This window comes from Mobula hypostoma, chromosome 8 (genome assembly GCF_963921235.1).
Source record: "Mobula hypostoma chromosome 8, sMobHyp1.1, whole genome shotgun sequence".
NCBI classification, from domain to species: domain Eukaryota; kingdom Metazoa; phylum Chordata; class Chondrichthyes; order Myliobatiformes; family Myliobatidae; genus Mobula; species Mobula hypostoma.
This window is the reverse complement of record NC_086104.1, coordinates 6,393,506-6,409,823: the sequence shown is the minus strand read 5'-3', so window position 1 is coordinate 6,409,823 and position 16,318 is coordinate 6,393,506. Positions and strand designations below refer to the sequence as shown.

Sequence of the window (16,318 nt, the reverse complement as noted above, 5' to 3'; positions counted from 1 at the left end):
CAACTTCATGCAATAGTCCCGCAGTCCCCCGAGATGCAGAGTGTGACAGAACTCCTGATTGAACACCCAGTTCCCTGAGATGCAGAGACGGAATTCCTGATTGAACACCCAGTTCCCTGAGATGCAGAGATGGAATTCCTGATTGAACACCCAGTTCCCTGAGATGCAGAGATGGAATTCCTGATTGAACACCCAGTTCCCTGCGATGCAGAGGCGGAATTCCTGATTGAACATCCAGTTCCCTGAGATGCAGAGACGGAATTCCTGATTGAACACCCAGTTCCCTGAGATGCAGAGACGGAATTCCTGATTGAACATCCAGTTCCCTGAGATGCAGAGACAGAATTCCCGATTAATGTGGATAAATGTGAGGTTATCCACTTTGGTGGTAAGAACAGGAAGGCAGATTATTATCTAAATGGAGTCAAGTTAGGAAAAAGGGGAAGCTCAACGAGATCTAGGTGTTCTTGTACATCAGTCACTGAAAGCAAGCATGCAAGTACAGCAGGCAGTGAAGAAAGCTAATGGCATGCTGGCCTTCATAACAAGGGGAATTGAGTATAAGAGCAAAGAGGTCCTTCTGCAGCTGTACAGGGCCCTGGTGAGACCACACCTGGAGTACTGTGTGCAGTTTTGGTCTCCAAATTTCAGGAAGGACATTCTTGCTATTGAGGGAGAGCAGCGTAGGTTCACAAGGTTAATTCCCGGGATGGCAGGACTGTCATATGTCGAAAGACTGGAGCGACTTATGTCGAAAGACTGGAGCGACTGGGCTTGTATACTCTGGAATTTAGAAGGCTGAGAGGGGATCTTATTGAAACATATAAGATTATTAAGGGATTGGACATGCTAGAGGCAGGAAGCATGTTCCCGCTGATGGGTGAGTCCAGAACCAGAGGCCACAGTTTAAGAATTAGGGGTAGGCCATTCAGAACGGAGTTGAGGAAAAACTTTTTCACTCAGAGAGTGGTGGATATATGGAATGCTCTGCCCCAGAAGGCTGTGGAGGCCAAGTCTCTGGATGCTTTCAAGAAAGAGATGGATAGAGCTCTTAAAGATAGTGGAATCAAAGGTTATGGGGATAACGCAGGGACTGGATACTGATAGTGGATGATCAGCCATGATCACAGTGAATGGTGGTGCTGGCTCGAAGGGCCGAATGGCTTACTCCTGCACCTATTGTCTATTGTCTAACACCCAGTTCCCCAGCTCCCTGAGTTGCAGCAGCAGGATTCCTGATTGAACATCCAGATCACCAGCTACCTAAAGTGCAGAGACAGGATTCCTGATTGAGCGCCCAGATTCCCAGAGCGAGACAGGATTCCTGTTGGAGTGCTACTGCAACAACAACAACTTCTTGCTCAACTTCAGCACGAACTAAGTGCCTATTGTTGACTTGAGGAGGGAGAAGGGGTAATCAGCATTGAAGAGAGCCAGCCGCTTTCAATTCCAGGGTGTTAGTGATCAGGTGACCTGTCCTCGGCCAGCACATTGACGCAATCTCTAGGAAGGCGCACCAACATCTTTACTTAGGAAGTTAAGAAGGTTTAGCTTGTCGCCGAACACTCTGACAACATCCATCATTGGAGAACACCAGCATCCATGCCATACCATCTTCTCACAACCAGGTTCAGGAACAGTAACTTCCCTTCAACCATTCACCGACCAGCAAAACCCGAACCAGTAGTGTTTAGCAACACTATGACCACCTTCCCGCTGCTGTCTGCCGGTTTGTACAGGATGTTCTCCCCGTGAGTGCATGGGTTTCCTCCCACATTCCAAAGTCACGCTGGTTAGGTGGTTAATTGGATATATGGGTGTAACTGGGCGGTGGGGGCTTGTTGGGCTGAAAGGGCCGGTTACTGTGCTGCATCTCGAAATAAAAATAAATTAATAACTGCACTAAAGTGGAGATTTCTTTTGCAGTCATTGTGTTTTTTCCTGAAAAAAAATTGTGTCTAACTTGTTTTCTTGTGAATGCTGCTTCCTTGATGCCAGGTTCCTGCATGCTGTTTTTCATTGCATCTCTACTTAAGCATTGACAGTAAACCCAGTTTTTACTCCCCTCAACCTTTCCAACTCACAGGATACACCCCAACTCCCAGTGACAACCAACTCACGTACGTGCGAGCGACTGTCTCGCCCCTGTTCCCTACTGCCTTCATCACAAAGTCATCCTCCAGGACATTGTCTGGGTTGTCAAAGTCGAAGTCATCATCCAGGGCAGCCACGATATCAGGGTCCAGCTCCGGGAGTGGTCCTGATGGAAGACACCAAGCACACTGTGAGCATCCAGGTGACCTCTCGCGGCTAATCTAGGAGCTGCTGGTTCCACTGCAGGCAGCCAGTGTGACCCACTGCAGGCCATTCAGCCCATCAAGTATGTTCTGCTATTTCATCATAGCGGATTTATTATCTCTATTAACCCCATTCTCCTATCTTCTCCCTGTAACCTTTGATGCCTGACTAATCAAAAACCTATCAACATCTGCTTTAAATATACCCAACAGCTTGGTGTCCACAGCCATCTGTGGTAAGGAATACCACAGATTTATCACCTCTGGCTAAGAAATTCCTCCTCATCTCTGTTCTAAGGGACATCCCTCTATTCTGAGGCTGTGCCCCTGGTCCTAGTCCTCCACACTATAGGAAACATCCTCTCCATGTCTACTCTATCTGGACCTCTCAAAACTTTTTCGGTTTGATCTATAAACGTATTTCCCTCTCTTCCCTGCAGGCTCAGTGCCACTGTTGTATCTGCTATTAGCACCACCTGACAGCCTGTTTCAAGCACTCACCACTCTGAGGAAAAAAAAATTATCTGCACATTTCTAAACCCTCCCATCACCTTCAGCCCATGATGTTGTGCTGACCTTTAAACCTACTCCAAGATTAAGCCTACCCTTCCCTCCTTCATAACCCTCCACTTTTCTTTCATCCATGAGCCTATCTAGAAGTCTCTTAAATGTCCCTAATGTATCTGCCTCCACCACCACCCCTGGCTGGGTATTCCACACACCCACTAACCCCTATGAGCTTTCCCCCCGCTTACCTTAAACACATTCTCTCTGGATCACAACTGACCCTCTAGACCAGGGGTTCCCAACCTGGAGTCCACAGACTCCTTGCTTAATGGCATTGGTCCATGGCATAAAAGAGGTTGGAATTCAATGCTACATTCCCGCACTTGCCAAACCCCTTCGAGCTCTATGTCAAATCACACTTTACAGCCTCAAGCACTGAATGCAGACAGATGCTCAGACAGCATTCAGAATCAGCATGAAACAGCGGTTCTGGAGTTACCTCGAACAGGGGCAGCTTTGTTCAACAGGCCCGTCTCCTCCTCAAACTCTGAGGCGAACACCGAGGATGGCAGGTTAATGGAGCAACTCTGGAAACACAAGGACAGATCACCGGTTGAAGGTCCATTTGTGATGAAGCGCAAGGGAATACTCACCTGCAGACTGAGCCCAGCGATAACTTCTCCTTGTCTGTCTCCCACAAGTTCACATTCTCTCTACCCTGTTAATTGACTTTCTTTCATCCAGGACATTTACTAAATAATCTGTCACATCGGCAGCATGATAGCACAGGGATTAGCATTTAGCATAATGCTATTACAGCACAAGTGTGGGCACATGGCCAAGTGGTTAAGGCATTAGACTAGCGACCTGAGGGAACGTGTTGTGTCCTTGAGCAAGGCACTTAATCACACATTGCTCTGCAACGACACTGGTGCCAAGCTGTATGGGTCCTAATGCCCTTCCCTTGGACAACATTGGTGTCGTGGAGAGGGGAGACTTGCAGCATGGGCAACTGCTGGTCTTCCATACAACCTTGCCCAGGCCTGCGCCCTGGAGAGTGAAGACCTTCCAGGTGATCCATGGTCTCGCAAGACTAACGGATGCCTAAAAAAATTACTGCACAAAAGATTGGGGTTCAATACCCGCCAATGCCTGAAAGAACCTAGACTATTCTCCCCACGAGTTTCCTCTAAGTCAGGGGTTCCCAACCTGGGGTCCATGGACTCCTTGCTTAATTGCATTGGTCCATGGCATTAAAAAAATTGGGAACCCCTGCTCCAAGTGCTCCCATTTCCTCTCATCATCTGAAAGTATTAGCGAGGAGGTAAGGAGTGATGAACAGAGTATTGCTGCTTGGAATGCTCTCCTCCTCCCCCCCTTCCCCCACTAGATGAGGACGTTTCTCCTGTCCCGCTTGACTCCCTGATCCTTACGGAAATCTGATGTATCTCCTGTTGGACGCCATCCTCTGAAGGAGCTGTCTCTGTGCCACCCCGCGGCCGCGGGCTGGCTGCCACGAGCTCAGTGACGGGCGACGCCTCCTTCAGGTGCTGCAGGTAATTGTAGGCATCATCGAAGAAGATGCCGTACTTCCTCTGTTCTTCTTTCTGCTTCTGCAAGTCAGCCCTCTGCAGTAAATCAGAATTTGGTTTATTACCACAGAAATATGTGATGTGCAATGTCATAGAACACAACAACACAGACACAGGCCCTTCAGCCCATCGAGTTCAAGCCAAACCATTTAGTTCCTGCACCTGGATCATAGCCAGCCACATCCTCCCATCCATGTACTTATCCAAACTTCTTAAATTTTCAATTGAATCTGCATCACCACTTCTGCTGGCAGCTCGTTCCACACTCGCACCACCCTCTGAATGAAAAAGGTCCTCCTGCTCCCCAGACATATTTCACCTCTCACCCTTAACCCAATTCTCACACAACATCAGTGGAAAAAGCCTGTTTACATTTATCCCATCTACACCCCTCATCATTTTGTATACCTCTGGCAAATCTCCCCTCATTCTCCTGCACCCCATAAAGTCCGAACCTATTCAAGCCGTCCCTATAACACAGCTCAAGTCCCGGCAACATCCTTGTAATTTTTTTCTGTACTCTTTCAATCTTTCCTGTTAAGATAGGTGACCAGAACTCCACACAATATTACAAATTTGGGCTCATCATCATTTTATATAGCTTTAAAATAACATCCCAACTCCTGCACCCAATACTTATTTATGAAAACCAATATGCCAAAAGCTTTCTTTATGACCCTATTAGGTTTATTTCCCTAATTCTCAAAAACCAAGGTTCACTAAACCCGTTATCCTTGCCTTTTATTCTGACAAGCTATGCACTCTCAAGATTTCACTTTTGAAGGCCTCCTATTTACCAAGTACACCTTTGCTACAAAGGTGTATTTTTGGGGGACCATTTCGTCGAGCACCTCCACTCCGTCCGCCACAACAGACAGGATCTCCCGGTAGCCACCCACTTCAACTCTGCTTCCCATTCCCATTCAGATATGTCCATACATGGCCTCCTCTACTGCCATGATGAGGCTAAACTCAGGTTAGAGAGGCAACACCTCATATACCGTCTAGGTAGTCTCCAGCCCCTTGGCATGAACATACAATTCTCCAACTTCCGGTAATTCCCTCCCCCTCCCTTCCCCTATCCCTATTTCACTCTGCCCCCTCCCCCATCTGCCTATCACCTCCCTCATGTTTCCGCCTCCTTCTTCTACTACCCATTGTTTTCCTGGCTATGACTTCGATGCTTCCCCTCCCCCACCCTTTCGTCTTTCAAATTACTGGTCTTTCAACTGAACCTACAAGCATTCTTCAAATCCTTCCCCCTCCTTCATTCTTCAGTCCCGACGAAGGGTTCCGGCCCGAACGTCGACTCATCGTTTCCACTGATATTGCCCGACCTGCTGAGTTCCTCCAGCGTGTTTTGAGTATTGTTTTGACCCCAGCATCTGCACATTATCTTGTGTTCACCTTTGCTACAAAACAGTCTGTCCCAATCCACACTTGCCAGATCCTCTCTGATACCATCAAAATTGGCCTTTCTCCAATTTAGAATCTCAACCTGAGGGCCAGACCTATCCTTCTCCGTAATTATCTTGAAACTAATGGCATTATGATCACTAGATGCAAAATGTTCCCTGCACACAATTCTGTCACCTGTCCTATCGTGTTCCTTAACAGAGTACTAAAACCAGTTCTGGTCGCCTCGCTATAGAAAGGACGTAGGTGCTTTAGAGGGTGCAGAAGAGATTGAACAGGATGCTACCTCAATGACAGAAAATATCTTATGAGGATAAGCTGGGTGAGCTAGGGCTTCTCTTGTTGGAGCTCAGGAGGATTAAAGTTTACTTACTTCAAGATGATTGAGGTATAGTTCAAGCAGACAGCCAGAGACTTTTACCCAGGGCGACAAAGTCTAATATGAGATGGCTAACAAGAAGGGACATAATTTTAAAATGATTGGAGCAAAGTTTAGGGGAGATGTAAGAGATATATTTTTTAAACAGAGAGTGGTGGGTACGTGGAACACCCTGCTAGGGATGGTGGTAGAGGCAGATGCATTAAGGACAATTAAGTCACTCTTAGATAAGCATATAGATGATAGAAAAACGGACGGCTACGTGGGACAGAAGGGCTAGGTTGATCTTAGAGCAGGTTAAGAGGTCGGCAGAACATTGTGAGCCGAAGGGCCAGTACAGTTCCATGTCCCCTGTCCACATGTAGCACCTCAGCTGGCAGCAGAACGCGCTGGGGAGCTTTCTCATCTGCAACCAAAGGGTCCTTTTGGCTCCTGTGCACCAGGTGAAATGTCACTGCTGACTTCTTCTGGATAAACGATTTCTTCTTGCGATGTGGCTGGGAAAAGGAAAAGGAAAAGGAAATGGGTTAAGTACCGGATGTGGGAACCACAGCCTCTGACACCGGCCAGGCTATCTGCCTTGGCTTCCTAACATTTCCCAACTGACAAACCTGACGCGACAGCCTGCTCGCATTCGGGCGCCATGTCCTCGACAAAGGTGAGTAGAAACAGCAAAGATTTGAAAGCAAAACATCAGATTTTTAACAACAGGCATTTGACCCATCTGCAATGTGCCAGTACATTAACTCCAGAGAAGATTCCCTCCACTCCCTTCATTATTCAGTTCTACAACCTCTATGTTTATCTATGGCCCTCCGTTGGTCGAGGTTGACTATGGATGTTGCATTCTAGTTGTTGAAGTCGATATGCAAGCCAGTATGCAAGCTAGGGACCGTACAAAATGGACAGCAAGCTGTTGCCCGTGCAGCAGGCTCCCCCTCTCCACGTAACTGATCAATCCAAAGAAACAGCAGAGACCAGCGGCATTGCAGGAGTTGCCAGTCAGTGTTGATTCTAACGTATGACTGCCTTAGGTACTCCAGCTCCAGACATCCCCATGAGTGGGTACAGCGCAAGACAGCACAGGTTGCATTCCTTCTCCTATATGAGCTGCTAACCACGGCTGGTGACCCCCAAGTGACTGGTCTTAAGGCACCAGTAACCTGCCTTTGCCCCTTCTCCTGTCAGTAGATACAGTTCTGCCGGGCTTAGTAGCTAAGCCACACATGAAGGCCAGTTGTTGTCAGAGGCTAGGTCATTGGGAGACAGTGGGAGCTCAACCCCCAGCTATAACAATCTTAAGGAGCCTTTATGCTTATCTACCTTCCAATATAAAGCATGTGGTCCCAAACACTACATAAGCCAGTAAATTTTTACCCACACAAAACCATAAGACATAGGAGCAGAATTAGACCATTTGGCCCATCGAGTCTGCTCTGCCATTTCATCTTGGCTGATCCATTCTCCCTTTCAGTTTCGATCTCCTGCCTTCTCCCCGTATCCCTCCATGCCCTGACCAATCAAAAATCTACAAAGCAACACTCACAACACGCTGAATGAACTCAGCAGGTTGGGCAGCATCCGTGGAAACGTTGACTGATCATTCCCACGGATGCTGCCCGACCCGCTGAGCTCGTCCAGCGTGTTGTGAGTGTTGCTTTGACCCCAGCATCTGCAGAGTATTTTGTGTTCAAGAGTCTACAAACCTTTGTCTTAAATATACATCAAGAATTGGTCTCCACAGCTGCCTGTGGCAAAGAATTCCAGAGATTCACCACTCTCTAGATAAAGAAATTCCTTGTCATCTCCGTTTTATTCTGAGGCTGTGTCCTCTGGTCTGAGACTCTACCACCATAGGAAATATCCTTTCCACATCCACTCTATCAAGGCCTTTCATCATTCGATAGATTTCACTCCTCATTTTTCTGAATTCCAGTGAATACAGGCCCAGAGTCATTTAAAAAAAGATTTATAAATGTCAAGCCATTCAATCCTGGAATCATTTTTGCCAACCTCCTTTGAACACTCTTCAGTTTCAACACATCCTTTCTAAGACAAGGGGCCCAAACCTGCTCACAATACTCCAAGTGAGGCTTCACCAGTGCTTTATAAACTCTCCACCTTACATCCTTGCTTTTATATTTTAGTCCTCTTGAAATGAATACTAACGTCTCATTGGCCTTCCTCACCACAGACTCAACCTGCAAATTGACCTTCAGGGAATCCTCGCAAATCCCTTTGCACCTTAGTTTTTTGTATTTTCTCTTCATTCAGAAAACAGTCAACCCTTTTATTTCTTCTACCAAAGTGCATGACCATACACTTCGACCTGGTATTCCATTTGCCACTTTGCCCATGCTCTTAATCCGTCTAAGTCCATTCCACACACTATAGGATCAATCAGGTGTGACAGTGGAAAAGTGTGTATGGAACCGGAGGAAATAGCAGAGGTACTTAATGAATACTTTGCTTCAGTATTCACTACAGAAAAGGATCTTGGCAATTGTAGGGATGACTTACAGTGGACTGTAAAGCTTGAGCATGTAGATATTAAGGAAGAGGATGTGCTGGAGCTTTCGGAAAGCATCAAGTTGGATAAATCACCGGGACCAGATGGGATATACCCCAGGCTGATGTTTGGTCTGAGCAGCAACTGAACTGAACCATGGCTGTATGCTTTTATGCACTGAGTTGCTGCCACATGATTGGCTGATGAGATATTGGCATTAATGAGCAAGTGTGTCTAATAAAGTGGCCCCTGAGTGCACTTGAACTTGTGAATGTATGGCTGCAAGGCAAAGCATTTATTTTGACTCTGTGGTTAAGGCGGCATACGGTGCACTGGCCTTCATCAATCGTGGGATTGAGTTTAAGAGCCGAGAGGTAATGTTACAGGTATACAGGACCCTGGTCAGACCCCACTTGCAGTACTGTGCTCAGTTCTGGTCACCTCACTACAGGAAGGACATGGAAACCATGGAAAGGGTGCAGAGGAGATTTACAAGGATGTTGCCTGGATTGTACAGCGTGCCTTACGGAAATAGGTTGAGTGAACTCGGCCTTTTCTCCTTGGAGCGACGGAGGATGAGAGGTGACTTGATAGAGGTGTACAAGATAATGAGAGGCATTTATTGTGTGGATAGTCAGAGGCTTTTCCCAGGGCTGAAATGGCTAGCACGAGAGGGCATAGTTTTAAGGTGCTTGGAAGTAGGTACAGAGCAGATGTCAAGGCTAAGTTTTTTTACACAGAGAGTGGTGAGTGCATGGAATGGGCTGTTGGTGGTGGTGGAGGTGGAAACGATCGGGTCTTTAAGAGACTCCTGAATGGCTACGTGGAGCTTAGAAAAACAGAGGGCTATGGGTAAAGCCTAGGTAGTTCGAAGGTAAGGACATGTTCAGCACAGCTTTGTGGGCCAAAGGGCTTGTATTGTGTTGTAGGTTTTCTATGTTTCTATGTCTTTCTGTGGCTTCTCTGTTTCCTCAATCTTTGGATCATCTGCAAACTTTGCAGCAAGGCCATCAATTCCAACATCCAAATCATTGACATGAAACATAAAAAGAATCGATGTCAACACAGACCCCGATAGAACAGCACTAGTCACTGGTAGCCAGTCAGAAAAGGCTCCCTTTATCCACACTCCTCGCCTCCTGCCAGTCAGCCACTGCTTTCTCCATGCAGAATCTTTCCTGTAATACCATGGGATCACAGCTTGTTACACAGACTCGTATGTGGCACCTTATCACAGGCCTTCTAAAAATCCAAGTCCACAACTTCAACGATTCTCCTTTGTCGATCCTGCTTGTTATTTCTTCAAAGAATTCTAATGGATTTGTCAGGTAAGATTTTCCCTTGAGGAAAGCATGCTGACTTGACCTATTTTATCTGGTGCCTCCAGGTACCCCCAAACTCCATCCTTACAATTGACTCCAACATCTTCCCAGCTACTAATTAGCCTATAATTTCCTTTTTTCTGCCTCTCTCCCTCCTTGAAGAGTGGAGTGACACTTGCAATTTTCCAATCTTTTGGAACCATTCCAGAATCTTCTTGGAAGATCATTACTAATGCCTCCACAATCTCTTCAGCCATTTCTTTCAGAACCCTGGGGTGTACACCAGCTGGTCCAGGTCTACCTTCAGACCTTTCAGTTTCCCCAAGAACCTTCTCCCTAGCAATGGCAACTTCACACACTTTATGCCCCTGACACCTGGAACTTTCACCCTACTGCTACTGTCTTCCACAGTGAAGACTGGTGCAATATACTCATTCAGTTCATCTGCCATTTCCTTGTCCCCCATTACTATCTCTCCAGCATCGTGTTCCAGTAGTCTGATATCCACTCTCACCTCTCATTTACATTTTATCTGTCTGAATTTCATTTTTACCAACAGTGCAATGCCAGCCCTCTGCCTTCTTGCCTATCCTTTCCATCCAATGTACGTCTTTGGACATTAAGCTCCCAGCTATGATTTAGTGACACAGGGATGATTCCCTTGTCCATTCATCCCTCCCCACTAATCTCCCTCCTGGCACTTACCCCTGCAAGTGACAGAAATGCTACACCTGCCCAACCGTCTCATCGTTCACCTCCATTCAGGGCCCAAACAGCCCTTCCAGGTGAGGCAAAACTTCACCTGCAAATCTTTTGGGGTCTATTATAGCCGGTGCTTCCAATGCAGCCTCCTCTACATTGGTAAATTGGGGGACCACTTTGTCAAATACCTCCGTTCCATCCACCTAAAGCGGAATTTCCCAGTGGCCAACCAGTTAAATTCCTACCCTCACACCTGTTCCAACAGGTTGGGCCAGGCCCTCTCTTTTGCCATGATGGGGCTTCTCTCAGCGTGGAGAAGCAGCATCTCATATACCTACAAGGTAGCCTCCAACCTGACCGCATGAACTTCAATTTCTCCTTCCAGTAACCTTCCCCTCCCGCTTCCCTCTTCTATTCCCTACAATGACCTCTTACCTCTTCTCCACACTGGCCCATCACCTCCAAACAGGTGTCTCCCCTTCAGCACCTTCACCTGTGGCCCACTCTCCTCTCCTATCAAATTCCTTTCTCTCTACCCCTTGACCTTTCCCACCCACCTGGCTTCACCAACCACCTTCTAGTTCAGGGGTTCTGAACCTGGGGTCCACGGAATAGAAAATCTAGCTTGTCTTCCTTTCCTTCTCCCCACCTTTCTATTCAGGTAACTTTCATCCTTTCTCTCTAGTGCTGAAGGGTCTCGGACCGAAACATCAACTGTTTATTCATTTTCATGGATGCTGTCTGACCTGCTGAGTTCCTCCAGCATTTTGTGTGTGTTGCTCTGGATTTCCAGCATCTGCAGAAACTGTGGCATTTAGAATTAACCCATATTTATTATCTCAGACACAATTTACTCTGAGCCACACATGAGCAAGGAATTTCAATCCACACCAGTGTACTAGACAATAAACTAAACGGCAACACACATAAAAGTTGCTGGTGAACGCAGCAGGCCAGGCAGCATCTCTAGGAAGAGGTGCAGTTGACGTTTCAGGCCGAGACCCTTCGTCAGGACTAACTGAAGGAAGAGTGAGTAAGGGATTTGAAAGTTGGAGGGGGAGGGAGAGATGCAAAATGATAGGAGAAGACAGGAGGAGGAGGGATGGAGCCAAGAGCTGGACAGGTGATAGGCAAAAGGGATACGAGAGGATCATGGGACAGGAGGTCCGGGAAGAAAGACAAGTGGCGGGGGGGGGGGACCCAGAGGATGGGCAAGGGACAGAGGGACAGAGGGAGAAAAAGGAGAGTGAGAGAAAGAATGTGTGTATAAAAATAAGTAACAGATGGGGTACGAGGGGGAGGTGGGGCATTAGCGGAAGTTAGAGAAGTTGATGTTCATGCCATCAGGTTGGAGGCTACCCAGACGGAATATAAGGTGTTGTTCCTCCAACCTGAGTGTGGCTTCATCTTTACAGTAGAGGAGGCCGTGGATAGACATGTCAGAATGGGAATGGGATGTGGAATTAAAATGTGTGGCCACTGGGAGATCCTGCTTTCTCTGGCGGACAGAGCGTAGATGTTCAGCAAAGCGGTCTCCCAGTCTGCGTCGGGTCTCGCCAATATACAAAAGGCCACATCGGGAGCACCGGACGCAGTATATCACTCCAGCCGACTCACAGGTGAAGTGTTGCCTCACCTGGAAGGACTGTTTGGGGCCCTGAATGGTGGTAAGGGAGGAAGTGTAAGGGCATGTGTAGCACTTGTTCCGCTTACACGGATAAGTGCCAGGAGGGAGATCAGTGGGGAGGGATGGGGGGGACGAATGGACAAGGGAGTTGCGTAGGGAGCGATCCCTGCGGAATGCAGAGAGAGGGGGGGGAGGGAAAGATGTGCTTAGTGGTGGGATCCCGTTGGAGGTGGCGGAAGTTACGGAGAATAATATGTTGGACCCGGAGGCTGGTGGGGTGGTAGGTGAGGACCAGGGGAACCCTATTCCTAGTGGGGTGGCAGGAGGATGGAGTGAGAGCAGAGTTGATAGTGGAGGAAGGGAAGCCCCTTTCTTTAAAAAAAGAAGACATCTCCCTCGTCCTAGAATGAAAAGCCTCATCCTGAGAGCAGATGCGGCGGAGACGGAGGAATTGAGAGAAGGGGATGGCATTTTTGCAAGAGACAGGGTGAGAAGAGGAATAGTCCAGATAGCTGTGAGAGTCAGTAGGCTTATAGTAGACATCAGTGGATAAGCTGTCTCCAGAGACAGAGACAGAAAGATCTAGAAAGGGGAGGGAGGTGTCAGAGATGGACCAGGTAAACTTGAGGGCAAGGTGAAAGTTGGAGGCAAAGTTAATAAAGTCAATGAGCTCTGCATGCGTGCAGGAAGCAGCGCCAATGCAGTCGTCGATGTAGCGAAGGAAAAGTGGGGGACAGATACCAGAATAGGCACGGAACATAGATTGTTCCACAAACCCAACAAAAAGGCAGGCATAGCTAGGACCCATACGGGTGCCCATAGCTACACCTTTAGTTTGGAGGAAGTGAGAGGAGCCAAAGGAGAAATTATTAAGAGTAAGGACTAATCCCGCTAGACGGAGCAGAGTGGTGGTAGAGGGGAACTGATTAGGTCTGGAATCCAAAAAGAAGCGTAGAGCTTTGAGACCTTCCTGATGGGGGATGGAAGTATATAGGGACTGGACATCCATGGTGAAAATAAAGCGGTGGGGGCCAGGGAACTTAAAATCATCGAAAAGCTTAAGAGCGTGAGAAGTGTCACGAACATAGGTAGGAAGGGATTGAACAAGGGGGGATAAAACCGTGTCGAGGTATGCAGAAACGAATTCGGTGGGGCAGGAGCAAGTTGAGACAATAGGTCGGCCAGGACAGGCAGGTTTGTGGATCTTGGGTAGGAGGTAGAAACGGAAAGTGCGGGGTGTGGGAACTATAAGGTTGGTAGCAGTGGATGGGAGATCCCCTGAGCGGATAAAGTCGGTGATGGTGTGGGAGACAATGGCCTGGTGCTCCTTAGTGGGGTGATGGTGTGGGTGACAATGGCCTGGTGCTCCTTAGTGGGGTGATGGTGTGGGAGACAATGGCCTGGTGCTCCTTAGTGGGGTGATGGTGTGGGAGACAATGGCCTGGTCTGGCGTACTGACTACCTCGCCGAGGCACAGCGACAACTTGTGGAATTTATAATTTCTTCGGCAATCAACTAATCAGGACCTTTTGCTCTGGACTCCAGACAGTGGAAATATCATTCCCAGCAGCAGCTGCAGCAGTGACGGAATTCAGTGCACCAACCACTGTCCGTCAAGATCAATTTCACTTTCTTGCTATTCACTCGTACACATGTGCACCACCAAAAATAATGATCCTCTGGACCAAGATGCACCACAGTACATATACCTCACATACAAAGAGGAGGGGAGGGGAGGGAACGTCGATTCCGACCATGAGAGGCCTGCGTCGCGCATTTTCATGCCTTACAAGGCACAGATTGGAAGTCTGTGTGGGGCGCCACTCTCGAGCAATGTGTGGTTAAGTGCCTTGCTCAAGGGCACAAACACGCTGCCGCAGCTGAGGCTCGAACTAGCAACCTTGAGGTAACTAGACGAACGCCTTAACCATTTGGCCACATGCCCAACACATACAAAACCACGAGTAGTATTAACCAAAGTAATATTACCACCAGTAAATTAACAAATAATAAGGTGCATTTATGACACAAGTTAAAAAGTAAACAGTACAATGCTACCAGTAATGAGACCTGGGTGGTGGCAGGGAGTTCAGTAGCTTCATGGCCTGGGAGAAGAAGCTGTTTTCCACCCTAACAGTCCTTGTCCTAATCGTACCTCCTGCCTGATGCTAGGGGGTCGAAGAGATTGTTGGTTGGGAGGGCGGGATCACTGATCAGTATCCTACCACACCCAGCCAGCCTGTAGCTCATAGCTTCACATCTTCTTCTCAAGACCATCCCCCCGCCCCTACTGGGGCATAGGGCTACTGAAAGCAGCTCGCCAGAGTCGTCTGTCCTGGGCCAGTCTTTCAGATGTAGCCCACCTTCTTGATACTTTCTCTCCCAGGGATGAGGTCTTTGGAGCTTCTGTTGGCATTTCTGTCGCTCTGGGATTTCACCGGATGGGGTCTGGCAAACTTGGTTATATCCTCCAAAATTACTGCTGAAAGGAACAGGATTACTCTGCCCCTCACCCACACCTTCTTGGTCCATCTTGTTGTATAACAGGCTAAAAGAGATCATGAGCAGATGCTGGAAATCCAGAGTACCACACACAGAAAGTGCTGGAGGAACTCAGGTCAGGCAGCATGAAGGGTCTCAGCCAAAACCATAAATACCACCTGGCCTCAAAGTACGTATATGTCACCGAATAATACCTCAACATTCATTTTCTTGCGGGCAGTCACAGTAGAACAAAAAAAAGCTCGAAGCAAATTTATTATCAACGCACGCACATGTCACCACATACCGCCCTGAGGTTCATTTCTTTGCAGGCAACCACAGTAAATACAAGAAACATAAAGCCTACTCCCAACAGCAAAACCAAAAACTGCAAATACAAAAAAGAAAGAGAAGAGGAGAAGCAACAAATATCAAGAACATGAGATGAGGAGTGCTTGAAAGTGAGTGGTTGTGGGAACGGTTCGGTGAAGTTGAGTAAAGTTATCCCCTCTGGTTCAAGAGGAAATACAAAAAAAACAATGAAAACTACCGACAAAGACTGTGAAATACAAAAAGAAACAGGAGTTGTAGAGCCCTTAGGTTGTACAATCAGTTCAGAGTTAAGGTGAGTGAAGTTATCCACGCTGGTTCAGGAACCTGATGGTTGAAGGCTAATAACTGTCCCTGAACAGGGCGTGATTATTACTCTAGACCGGGCCCTAACCTCTACCCCTGGGATCTTGCTGTGCGCGCTGCCACGCTCCGAGCGGCAGCAACGTGGGGCATGTCAGTCCAGTTCCACCCATCCCGGCGCTTCTCTCACCGCCGTTTCCTCACTCACTCACTCACCATCCTGCCGCCGCTCCGAGGCCTGACCGGCCCGCTCCGACCACACCGCGGCGAAGGACAACACCGACCAGCCCCGGCCCCGCACGCTGAAGGCGAGGAGCACCACACTGAATTCTGATTGGCTAACGGTACAAAGAGCTCTGGGATACTGGCTGTCACAAGATCGGACCTCCAGACCGCTGCTGGTGCGAAGCTCTCTGGGATCGTGGCTGTTTGAGGATTGGACCTCCCGAGCTGAGTGACTGTCGGATCGGATCCCTTGCGGGCGGTCAGGTGGGTTTCGCGCTGGTGGCGGGTGTTGTCCGAGCGTCTCTCCACAGATGCTGCCCAATCCACAGAGGTACCGATTACATTCTCCGCGCTTATTTGGGCGGTGGGTTTGGTCCCTGAACCCTGATGGGTTGGCCGACCGCACCGCTGTGGTCCTCCCGGATCCGCACGACTTCGCGCTGACCTGGGCCGGACGTCAGGGGCGTCAGTCACCGGAGGCTCCAGCAGTCCCGACACGGTGGGAGCAGGAGAGCGATGGCCGAGTGGTCACCCAGGCATCGAGTTGCAGAGGCACAGAAATTCTGCCCTGATCGGGAATCCATCTAAGCTAGGTCTAGCAACACACATCAAAGTTGCTGGTGAACGC

The 16,318-nt window shown here is 48.3% G+C and overlaps 1 protein-coding gene across 1 annotated transcript in view; it reads right to left on the bottom strand.

Annotated features, from left to right (window-relative positions):
• The window catches only part of ltv1 (LTV1 ribosome biogenesis factor), a 31,791-nt gene extending 15,977 nt beyond the window's left edge, over positions 1-15,814 (bottom strand). Inside the window, exons 1-5 of the mRNA XM_063055437.1 lie at positions 15,682-15,814; positions 6,560-6,688; positions 4,238-4,432; positions 3,304-3,391; positions 2,125-2,260 (exon numbers count right to left, since the gene is read on the bottom strand). Coding sequence (XP_062911507.1) covers positions 2,125-2,260; positions 3,304-3,391; positions 4,238-4,432; positions 6,560-6,688; positions 15,682-15,684 — 551 coding nt within the window. The 5' untranslated portion in view covers positions 15,685-15,814. The remainder of the gene's footprint in view (positions 1-2,124; positions 2,261-3,303; positions 3,392-4,237; positions 4,433-6,559; positions 6,689-15,681) is intronic.
• Between the last annotated feature and the right edge of the window lie 504 nt (positions 15,815-16,318).